A 12,106-nucleotide genomic window follows, 5' to 3' on the forward strand; every position below is an offset into this window, starting at 1 on the left:
ATTGTTTGCTCTTTACGATGTCGCCTTTCTACTCTCATTAGTCTGTTAAGAAAAATGTAGACATATTGCGACATCTCCCGTGTCCGCGTGCTTTGTTTTTGGGCGCTTGAGTAGCACATGATGGAAGGATTGACATAATTTGTCAAACCAACCAACACCTGCCACGAAGAAAAAAAAAAAAAAACACTCGGAAAAAAATTACATGTATATACAGTTTCATTGCAAATCAGTATTATGGTGATCATATTGTTTTTTTGCACTGGTATTAATAAATAAAATAATCCGGTCAGCTCCCCTGTCGTCCCCGCATCTCAGATCGTCAAATGCTGACGAGAAATAATTGTTAGCTCTTTACGATGTCGCCTTTCTACTCTCATTAGTCTGTTAAGAAAAATGTAGACATATTGCGACATTTCCCGTGTCTGCGTGCGTTGTTTTGGGCGCTTGAGTAGCACATGATGGACGGATTGACATAATTTGTCAAACCAACCAACACCCGACACGCTGACACGAAAAAAATAAAATAAAACACTCGGGGAAAAATTGACATGTATATACAGTTTCATTGCAAATCAGTATTATGGTGATCATACTAAATATTTTTTTCTGTGCACATATGAGGTAAATATCGCTGCCATGAAGCCTCCATATAGTGACAGTTCTCTGCCCGCTTCACTGCCGTCACGCGACCGCAGCTCAGCTTTTGCTTGCCTCGTAGCTACCCGTGTTTTAAATTACTGTAAATTTGATAGTATGTCGTCATAGGCAGTCACGAGTTTGTTGAGAAAAGTACTACTCTAAACAATGCTCGCTAGATTTGTGTGGTGTTTTTGTCTGTTTGAGCAGCATTTGATAGGCTCCACGTTAACAAATATGTGACAAAGTCATTTCCTTTCATTTTCTGATTCATTCACCGCATAGTCATTACTGGAAAATCAAGTTAGCAGCAAGCTAGGTCAGGAACCGGAGGACCGAGTCACTGAACGGGAAGTGACAAAACTCAGTCTTGCCCCCCTGCCTGCACGCTGGCTGCTTATTGGCCACACGTGGACGTGAGTGACAAACGCCCTGATTCTGTTTCCGGTCCCTCCCCTGCCCGCGATGAGGCTGGCGTCTGATTGGTCGTGTGCGATGTCAGAAGACGCTGCCGCTTGCTCAACGCCCTCCCACGCAGCGAACAAGCACCACCTTCATAGAACGAATCAGTGCAGATGATGATTAGTTCGGTCTCGTTCACCAAAACAATTCGTTCAAAAAGAACGAATCGTTCGCGACCGATACAACACTACATTACACCCGTTCACTCAGACAAGCAGCTTTAGTTTGTTCAATAAAAATACGTCATGCATTTCCAACATTTTCACGGTTTTTAAACCATTATACAGACAGGTCAGATAAGAATTAGTTGTGACCTTGTGAACCAAATGTAGATCCAAAATATTGTCCATTATTCCTCTGGACCTTGGGTACATTTGAGCCTTGACTTGCTCGCTCACTCACTTTGATGTCCCGAATGACGCATCACTCTTACTTACCAAGCTGGAATTGGTGTTATTGCTGTCTTCTTCAGGCATGGGCAAGAACACAGCCAGGGCGACACAGTTTGCAAAGATGGTCAATAAAATGATGATCTCAAAGGTTCTGTATGAGGACGCTGAGGATTATTACACAAGAATGTGTATTCTATTTTATCAAAAAAGAAAAAAGAATAATAATTATATTTGCTACACTACATACAGTGGGGCAAATAAGTATTTTGTCAACCTCCAATTGTGCAAGTTCTCCCACTTGAAAATATTAGAGAGGCTTGTAATTGTCAACATGGGTAAACCTCAACCATGAGAGATAGAATGTGTAAAAAACCCCCCAAAAATCACATTGTTTGATTTTTAAAGAAATTATTTGCAAATTACAGTGGAAAATAAGTATTTGGTCACCTACAAACAAGCAAGATATCTGGCTATCAAAGAGGTCTAACTTCTTCTAACGAGGTCTAACGAGGCTCCACTCGTTACCTGTATTAATGGCACCTGTTTTAACTCATTATCGGTATAAAAGACACCTGTCCACAATCTCAGTCAGTCACACTCCAAACTACACTATGGCCAAGACCAAAGAGCTGTCGAAGGACACCGGAGACAAAATTGTAGACCTGCACCAGGCTGGGAAGACTGAATCTGCAATAGGTAAAACGCTTGGTGTAAAGAAGTCAACTGTTGGAGCAATTATTAGAAAATGGAAGACATACAAGACCACTGATAATCTCCCTCGATCTGGGGCTCCATACAAGATCTCACCCCGTGGCGTCAAAATGGTAACAAGAACGGTGAGCAAAAATCCCAGAACCACACGGAGGGACCTAGTGAATGACCAACAGAGACCTGGGACAATAGTAACAAAGGCTACTATGAGTAACACAATGCGCCGCCAAGGACTCAAATCCTGCACTGCCAGAGGTGTCCCCCTGCTGAAGAAAGTACACGTCAAGGCCCATCTGCGGTTCGCTAGAGAGCATTTGGATGATCCAGAAGAGGACTGGGAAAATGTGTTATGGTCCGATGAAACCAAAATAGAACTTTTTGGTGGAAACACAGGTTCTCGTGTTTGGAGGAGAAAGAATACTGAATTGCATCCGAAGAACACCATACCCACTGTGAAGCATGGGGGTGGAAACATCATGCTTTGGGGCTGTTTTTCTGCAAAGGAACCAGGACTACTGATCTGTGTAAAGGAAAGAATGAATGGGCCATGTATCGAGAGACTTTGAGTGAAAATCTCCTTCCATCAGCAAGGGCATTGAAGATGAGACGTGGCTGGGTCTTTCAGCATGACAATGTTCCCAAACACACAGCCAGGGCAACAAAGGAGTGGCTTTGTAAGAAGCATTTCAAGGTCCTGGAGTGGCCTAGCCAGTCTCCAGATCTCAACCCTATAGAAAATCTGTGGAGGGAGTTGAAAGTCCATGTTGCCCAACGATAGCCCCAAAACATCACTGCTCTAGAGGAGATCTGCAATAGTGGAATTAGCCAAAATACCAGCAACAGTGTGTGAAAAGCTTGAGAAGAGTTACAGAAAACGTTTGGCCTCCGTTATTGCTAACAAAGGGTACATAACAAAGTATTGAGATGAACTTTTGGTATTGACCAAATACTTATTTTCCACCATGATTTGCAAATAAATTCTTTAAAAATCAAACAATGTGATTTTCTGGGTTTTTTCCCACATTCTGTCTCTCAAGGTTGAGGTTTACCCATGTTGACAATTACAGGCCTCTCAAATATTTGCAAGTGGAAGAACTTGCACAATTAGTGGTTGACTAAATACTTATTTGCCCAACTGTAACTTGGCATGCCATATCTGTCTAGTGAGAATTATATTGTGCTGACATGTAGAAGACATTAACTAAATGAAGTTAGGTATTTTTGACTGCCACATTTGGTTTCTGCAGGATTCTTGGATTTCATGAGTAGAATTCCCTTTTAAACGAGTCCAATACATTTTCATTTGATCTTCAAGATCTATACCCCGCGGGGACCTTTCTCTTCTGTTAAAGTGCTGCAGCGTCAGTTAATAAGGTAAATGTAATATCTCCCTTCATGCTTTCTCATCCTCACCAATAGGGGGCTCAGTAAGAGAATTCTCCTGCCAGGTCAGCATCCTGTCTCCCTGTGATGCAGCAAGACAGCTGCAGCGCCTAAGAATATGTCTGAAGAAGCTCAACACGCATGAGAAAATGACTAAGGATTTTCCCCGTTCTTGTTTAACGTCACTATACTGAACTGTACGTTCTTTCTTTTGTGACAATATAAATGTTTCTTTACCTTCTTATTTTTTTGTAACATTTCTGGCCTACATGTGCTCCAGTGTGACATACCAAAGTGATTATACTAGTGCAATAAAAAGTGCTCATGACTTAGTTGAGTATGTGGTGACAAATGACAATGGAACGTGTTGGAAAATTTTGCAATTTCATAACAGGGACCCTGTATTAACTTTCTGAAACTCATTGTGTAAAATATTGCTTTGGGAGTCATAAGGCCAAAAATTGAGAAAATGGCCAAAACGTTTCACCATCAACAAATATACGTATACATGTCAACATCAACTACAGCTGTTAGCTGAGAATTCGTAATTAGTATCAGCTAATTATATTTTAAATGTATGTCTAAATGTGGAATTGGCTTGAGGCTAAAATAAAAGCAGGAAAGTCCCTGCAGGGGCCGCATAACATCACTGAGCAGCCGGCCAAGCCTCGCATAGTGGACGCATTTGAGCTCTATTTCCACATTAAAAAAAAAATGTCCTTGCATTCTTGGTGCAAAATTGACTTGGGCGTAAACTGCCAGGGAATAACAAAAGTCTTTGCACGTCACAGACAGAAACCAATGGGATTAAGGAGACGCTGCCAATGCATTGGCATCATTTCAACACATGGCTAGCGTCAAACATCTTAATCACGAATTGTGGAAGACATCTGACACTATGATCTTTTCAGCTCAATAAATAAGTTAAAGTTGATACAATATAAAGGATACTTCCACTCCACAATGTTGATGCAGGCCTTTCGGAAGGGATTTTTAAGAGTAAAGAAGAACAGGGATCTGGCAGGTCTGGGGTTGCCCCCCGTGGCCTGCAACTTCTTCAGCTTTTCCCGCTGCTTCCTCTTCAGCTCCTCTTCATTCATGATGACCGGCTTGGCCGTGTCAGAGTTGGCCGCCATCCTGGAGACTCCAATAGGTCTTAATCCTGGAGAAATATGTCCGTCAACTGTATAATCCCAACACGGGGTTGAGTGCCACTGGTTGGAGCCTCCAGGTTTCAGTACAATAATCCGTACTCTCTCCTCTGTGCGCCTCCACCGGAGCCTCGGGCCTCTCCTGGCTGAGGACCTCTGACAGGAAGACCTGCCAGCCAAATGGGTGGAAGCGCAGTTGGCTCTGCTGGGGTTTAATTTTAGACTGTGAAGCAGCGGCGAGCCATGCTTGGGGAAAAGGCTAGGGGGGTAGGATGTGGAAGAAGGGAGGAGATGAAATTAAGGGGGTGTCTGGGCAGGGCAAGAGAGGTTAGACAATCTTGAGCAGGGGCATTACTAACAGACATCCAACATGGCTGCACTTTCAAAACAGAACACTGCTCAATAGAGTCCCTCAAAGCACCACAACCTCGAACACAGATGACAATCCCAAACTGACTTGCTTTGTGTTGTTAACATTGGTCAAAATTTGTGAGTTGGATTCATAACAGAAAGCCCATCAACTCAACTGATCCCTGCTGACACTCCCAGTTTAAAAGGATTAAGGACTAAATCACTTTAAATGGCAGCCAATGAGTTACAATAATGCAATATTACTAGGGTTGTCAAATTTATCACGTTAACGGGCGGTAATCAATTTTTTAAGTTAACTCATTCACTCCCAGCCATTTTCACCACAGCAGGGCCCTTCACTCCCGGTCGTTTTTCTGGATTTTGACTGATTTTGCAACGCCCACAGAAAATTCTGTTCTAATGCTATATAAACATGAAACCAACCAAAAGAAAGATTAGACTCTCTTCTTTCAGCAGAAAAAAAGTAAGTTAATATCTTTTTTCATTCTTTAGAAATCAGCATTAGAAAATAGCTTAGTTTGAGCAATTTTCCAATTTTGATGAAAAAACGGAGAAAATGAGCTTTTTGTAAACGCATACATTTCAAACATAACTTTAACTGTAACAAAGCTATTTTTTGCATTAGTTACATCCCAAACATCTGAATAATGTTTTCCTTTTGAACAACCAAATAGAGCTTTTGATAGCAAAGTAACTATTTATTCACACACGACTACTGAGAGATGAAGGTTTGTCGCCGAGATGACAGCGTTGTCGCCACGTCAGCCGTGTAAACTTTTCCCTCATCATTGCCTCTCTCACAAAAATGGATTATTTTTTAGTTTCTGCGGGGTCTGCTCGGCGAGCCGCCGCAGTGGGGGTCCCACTCGTTTTGCTCAGTCGTCCAGCGCCTGGCCTCCCAGGCGTTCTCTCGGTTGTTTTGTTCGGTCGGAGCGCTGCCTGGCATCATGCCGCCAGCGCTCCGACCGTGCTGTTGAATCGGGTTGCTTGGTCTTACAAAATGCGCTACTGCTACAGTGGTCAGTTTTATTGCTTTAAAATGGGTTTGGAGCTTTGTTCTTTGTTTCTCAGATAGAGCGGAAGCTATATATGCTTCTTTATTAAAAAACAAAAACAAAAAAAACAACAACAACAAAAAAAAACGCAAAAGACGTAGAAATACGTTTTTGGGACAATGAAGCATTTAAAAATAGAACATATTTATACGTTTCTGGGAGAAAATGAGTTAATAACGTTAAAATATTTGACGCAATTAACGCATGCACGGAATGACCCGCTCACGCATTGCCTCATACAGATTACAATGACGGCGTTTATGCACATTGAGAGTGAAGAGAATGCCACTGGCCGCTTGGGGGCAGCGCCGTTCCATACTAATGTTATTCCTCCTAATGGGAGCATTAGTAGCTGTGAGACGTTTATGCTGTTGCATTGTGCTATTTGTGCTCCACACATATTTCTGTAAGTTTACTTTCGTTTAGTGGCAATTATGTGTCTCTTGTTGTATTTTGAGTAAGATATGAACAGAGATATATATGTTATAAAGGCGAGTGGACACAGGCGTTCATTAGACCGCGCCGTTTATTGGCATAAGCTTTGGCAACTCCTTCACAACAAACATAAGTATCATTTTGTGAAAGCAGAACAAAAATAATATTCCTATCTCTCAAAAAAAAAAAAAAATGTTCATAACAAGAAAAGCACTTCAATCTGTTTTAATGAGGCCCTATTCTTACACAATTAAACAACTATGCGAAGAGAACTGGCATTCCCAATCAAAATAGCTATGCAAAATAGCATAAAACTTACTCAGACTTTGGTCACTCTATTCTTATTATTGTTATTTTTATTCCTATTATTATTATATTAACTCTACTTTTGATTGAAAATTTTACAAATTTTATTTAAACGAAAACATTGAGGGGTTTTAATATAAAATTACTATAACTTGTAACTATAACATTTATCTTTTAAGAACTACAAGTCTTTCTATCCGTGGATCCCTTTAACAGAAATAACGTTAATAATGTTCATGCCATCTTGTGGATTTATTCTTATAATAAACAAATACAGTACTTATGTACAGTATGTTGTATGTATATATCCGTCTTGTGTCTTATCTTTCCATTCCAACAATAATTTACAGAAAAATATGGCATATTTTAGAGATGGTTTGAATTGCAATTAATTACCATTAATTAATTTTTAAGTTGTGATGAGGTCGATTAAAAAATTTAATCGTTTGACAGCCCCAAATATTACCATAAAAAATGCTAATTGGTGTTCAAGTGTGTTACACCTTGTTTGTATATGAAACAAACACACTGCATTAAAGCGCAACTTTAACATTTTTGACATTAGGCTTACTATTCGAGTTAGCAGAGGTCAAATTAGTCGGTGGAGTTCATTTCAACACATTCCGTGCAGTTTGTTAGTTATTTATTTAGTCATAGTCATTTCAGGGTTCCGGAGTGGCTAAACCAGCGCGAGTCAGTGGTCTTTTCCTAGCATGTCAATAAAAAAACTATATTAACAGACCTAATATAGTCAAATAAATTTAAAATGCAGATTGCTGTTCAAGATACCCATGCGGCAAAAACAATGTCACACCAAACTCCCGTAATTCATTTATTTCTGCGGGACTATTTTTTTAGATGCGTAATATGACCACAATAGAGAGGAGTGCTTCAGCCACTCATGCTCCTGCTGCATTTGAGGAATGTGGAAAGTCGGACTTATCCCACTCTGATGATATCAGTTGCGACCTCAAAGCGGTCCAAGCGTTTTTTTTTTTTTAGCCATCAAAAGACACACTGACCTCCAGCAAACCTGCCTTCTTGTAAGGGATCAAATAGTGGAGTAAAAACAACAGCTAGGGTAAAAAGACCTCACTGTAAACTGCCTTTAGTTTTACTATCTACAGTCTGCTTTTCGACAGGCACCGCATTTTTTCGACTGACGTCTGATTGAAGCAACTCGTGAAGTGGGGGTACTTTTTTTTTCTGACTTTGTGACTCGTTCGAGTGGCGTTCCAATGATATTTTTCCTAGTCGCAGCTTGGAAAACTCCGACTTCCCACCATCCTCGAATGCAGCATCAGTCAATGGAGTCTTGACTAAAGAACGGCAACATAGTGAAACATGCATTTAGAGCAGGAGTAGCCAATTCCGGCCCTCGATGGCTCCTATCGAGCTTGTTTTCCATGTCTCCCTTCTTTAAAACACCTGAATCAAATGATCAGCTCATCAGTAAGCTCTGCAGGAGCCTGATAACGATCCTGATTATTTGAGTCAGGTGTGTTGTAGGAGGGAGACATGGAAAACAAGCTGGATAGGGGCCCTCGAGAACCGGAGTTTGCTTCCCCTGATTTAGAGGCTGTGGAAATAGACAGAAGAAATGGGCAAATGAGAGTTTCCAGAAATTCCCTATTAAGAACGAGGAACAATACAAACTGTGAATACTTGCTGCTGGCTACGACATAAACACACCAGTGGAAAAAATATCACTCCGCTCTACAGCCTGTTACCTACAGAGAGCCGCTGGATTCCAAATGTTGTTCATACATTTATTGACATGCAATGGTAAATTTTGATAACTTCATCCTGAAAACATAGCCAACACTATTGATTGCATAGGTCATCGGTGATTTTAATCCGTGCAGATGTTGTTTTTCATTGTCATGCTGGGACGGCCCATTGACTCGTGCTAGCTCAGTCACTCCGGAGCCCTTAAACTAATAAACAACTACCTGCACGGAATTTGTTGCAACCAACTCCACTGACTAATTAAACCCACGCTAACATCCCCTGAACTTCCCCTTTAAAATGTATTCTAAATTGGCTTAGGGAGAAAATGTAAACTTTTGAAAATGTGTAATGTCAACTGAGGTTCAAATTTAGAATTTAATTTTCACAAGGCATAATTATTTGGCAAGACAGAATGTGAGCGTCTTTTGTCACCTTCAAGTGTGAATATTCTGTACAAAAAAAACAAATTGTAAAATTGTAAGAAAAGCATACAAACGCCCAAAATGTGCAACCAGTGTTTTCTTATTTTGCATCATGGCAAATGTACAATTAAATATAAATACAGATCAGTAGCAAGAACATTCAAATTATTTTGTCATAAGTATAAAACAATCATGACAAATAAAATTGTGGAAGATAAATCTGTGGGTGCCACATCAGGTACTACAGTGGGTTTAAATACAATAAAGTTAACCTACATGCACCCAAACAATCACTGAATCCTACTGATGGTCTTAATAATTTACACGTTATTATTGTAAACAACTGCAAATGGAGTACATTGAGTGCTCAAATTTAGTCTGGACTTCCTTGATCAACCCAAAGAGAAAAGAGTAAAACAGAACCATAAGAGTACAAAGTATACAGTATGTGCACAACTTAGAAACGTGTCACAAATTCCTTGCAAGGACATACATTAAAACTATTACATAAAAAAGTTCAGGAAGTCAAATTTAGATAGCGAACTGCTAAAATGCTTGTGTTGATATTTAGCAGTTAGTGACTGCAATCCAAAGGGCATTAGCAGAACGCCGCCTATTTGCGCTTCACTATCCATAATATCTTTAATTATGATCATCCATGTGATACTAACAGAATTTTTGGGTCAAGCCATGGAATGCCGCGCAATGGAATGATGAGAGGGAAGAACAATAATGGAATTGCAGCTGATGACAGGAATATATACCTGTTTTAAACCCCGAATCTGGATTGTCTTTAACTAAGCAACTTATGGCGGTCGAAAACAGTCTTGCGCTGTTCCTGGACCTGCTTCTTCCAGCGCTGCTGCGCCCCTTCAACCCGCTCCAGCACTGTATTTCCTCTGGCCTGGCTGCTGTCCAGCCGTGGACGCATCTCCTAAACAGAGATAGACGAAAAAGGGAGCTTGTTGAGAAGAGTAGTTTTATGACAAAGAAAAGAAATGGCTACATTTCTACCTCAGAATCTTCCTCGTTGTGCAGAGGCTGGGTGTAAGCATCATGCTTGCGGATGAGGGGATCGACCAATAGGAGGAAGAGCATGTAGAGCAGCAGCGCGCCAACAACAGACAGGTAGATGATAATCGTCACCTGAGATACAGATCATTAATTCTTAACTCTCTGCCTGCTATTGACAACAATAGACGACCAATCCATTTGAGCCTTCAACCTCACTCAGTTCAAATGAATTGGATGTCTATTAGTGATGCACGATAATACATTTTTCAACCGATGACCGATGATTTCCTCCTCGTTCCAACCTATAACCGATAATGTCAAGCCGATAATTCTATTAGAAGATTAATGTACAATTTTAAAGTATTCACAAGAGAAAATATTGCTGTGCAAAAATATAATTTATTGCTCTTTCTTCAACATCAAATGTGAACTAGTAAATTCCAATATCTAAATAAAGATAGATTGTCTGACATTGTGTAATGGTGAACTTTTGGCAACAATTACTTACAGAGTAAATAACTAAGTTGCACAAAAATGCCTTTAAAAGTAAGCCATTCCTAAGGTGTAACATTATTACACTGCAAAAACACAGTAACACACCACCTTAAAACTAGTTAAACTCCCTTGTTTTCAGTGTAAATCTATAGGAAATAAGTGAAATTATCTGCCAGCGCTTCAAGTATATGTCACTCAGATTTCTTGAAGAAAAATAGCTAGCTGAAAATAAGCTTAACAGCCTTATTTTAAGCAATATACCTGTATTGTTCTACTTAAAAAATGTGGATTATCAGTGTAACGTCATAATTGCCATTATCGGCCGATAATTATCGGTAACCGATATCATCGTGCATCTTTAATGTCTATCAATGGAAGTGGAGTGCTGTCCAATGAAGAAATATGGCATACTTTGATAGTATTGCTACTCCGCTCCTCGTACTTGCACTCGCACAGCAGGCAGTACGCTTCCACATCGTGGCCAGGTACCGGCATGGGATCCACCACATGGAGACAGTTGCTAGAAGTAAAAGAATATATGGTAAGGCCAGCGGAATTTAACACATCCTAAATTTCCAATGAGTCCAAGAATAAAGGGCGTTTACCAGTCCTTTTGGGAGACATTTCTGTTGTAGATATTGCCAGTGATGTTTCTGTAAGGCGGGCAGATGCACTTGCAGCGAACGTCTTCAAAGTTCTGTCAAAATTAAAGTGGTTTGGTTAAATAAACCAATACAGTATTTCATTTGCTGCATACAGTATTTTTGCGATACTGACATAAAAAAATGAATAAATGAAGAAGAAGCCTTATGTGATATGACTTGTGTTCCTGCTGTATTTGTAACATTATGATCAATTTATAATAATTTCACGTTTATGTATATTTAGGACGAATGAATCTCTAACCTTCGCATCAGCAATGACCGCAGCATCCAGAAGCAGCGCGAACACCGCCGCAGCCGCGAGCAATGTCCATGAAGCCACCCCGGAAAATAACATTTTCTCAGAGGCCCTCAACAAGATTTCGTAGACGGTGAAAAGACGACGCAATACAGTAAATAAACTACCGTATGCGGAATACTCAAAAAGCAAACGTAGCTTGACAGCTGCTGAATTCTAATACTTCCGCTTCCGGTTTGTCGTCACACATGGCAATGCTGCCACCTGCTGGTTAAAATACAGAAACATACATTTTCCCCCCCCAGACAAATGGAATCATTAAAATACATATGAATTCATTTATTATTTTTTTTATTCAGGTTTACGGTCAGGTTTTATGATTCTGTCATCTTTCCTGTGACTTTCCATTCAGGAAAAATGTGAAATAAAAAAGAAACCTACCTACTACACTTGATCGGCTGAAACCAAGGGCGTAGGTTTGCATAGGCCATAGGGACGGTAGGGTCATAACACTACCAACTTTTCAGGATGCTCAAATTGTCCCCACCAACTTTTAAGCAACCTTATTTGAATTATATAATAACTTCAGTTATATAGGTCATTTAGATTGTCTTCCCATACGTTGTAAGGATAGAATTAAC

The 12,106-nt window shown here is 40.1% G+C and overlaps 2 protein-coding genes across 2 annotated transcripts in view; both read right to left on the bottom strand.

Moving 5' to 3' along the window:
- LOC130907616 (dihydropyridine-sensitive L-type skeletal muscle calcium channel subunit alpha-1-like) overlaps positions 1–4,787 on the bottom strand; it is a 33,499-nt gene extending 28,712 nt beyond the window's left edge. The window contains exons 1-2 of the mRNA XM_057822916.1: positions 4,536–4,787; positions 1,536–1,641 (exon numbers count right to left, since the gene is read on the bottom strand). Of these exons, the coding sequence (XP_057678899.1) occupies positions 1,536–1,641; positions 4,536–4,720 (291 nt within the window). The 5' untranslated portion in view covers positions 4,721–4,787. The remainder of the gene's footprint in view (positions 1–1,535; positions 1,642–4,535) is intronic.
- Positions 4,788–8,408: 3,621 nt separating this feature from the next.
- tmem9 (transmembrane protein 9) lies at positions 8,409–11,701 on the bottom strand. Its single transcript, XM_057828429.1, has 5 exons — positions 11,472–11,701; positions 11,171–11,262; positions 10,977–11,085; positions 10,071–10,202; positions 8,409–9,990 (listed from the first exon to the last, which is right to left on the bottom strand). The coding sequence occupies exons 1-5, from the start codon at positions 11,562–11,564 to the stop codon at positions 9,850–9,852; spliced, it is 567 nt and encodes a 188-aa protein (XP_057684412.1). The 5' UTR covers positions 11,565–11,701; the 3' UTR covers positions 8,409–9,849.
- Positions 11,702–12,106: the final 405 nt, after the last annotated feature.

Source organism: Corythoichthys intestinalis, chromosome 2, assembly GCF_030265065.1.
Source record: "Corythoichthys intestinalis isolate RoL2023-P3 chromosome 2, ASM3026506v1, whole genome shotgun sequence".
Taxonomy (NCBI): domain Eukaryota; kingdom Metazoa; phylum Chordata; class Actinopteri; order Syngnathiformes; family Syngnathidae; genus Corythoichthys; species Corythoichthys intestinalis.

Coding starts and splice junctions, on each gene's coding strand:
- tmem9 (XM_057828429.1), bottom strand. CDS start 11,564: ATGTTATTTTCCGGGGTGGCTTCATGGACATTGCTCGCGGCTGCGGCG. Junction 11,263..11,471: donor CGGTCATTGCTGATGCGAAG/GTTAGAGATTCA, acceptor TAATTTTGACAG/AACTTTGAAGACGTTCGCTG. Junction 11,086..11,170: donor AATGTCTCCCAAAAGGACTG/GTAAACGCCCTT, acceptor TTTTACTTCTAG/CAACTGTCTCCATGTGGTGG.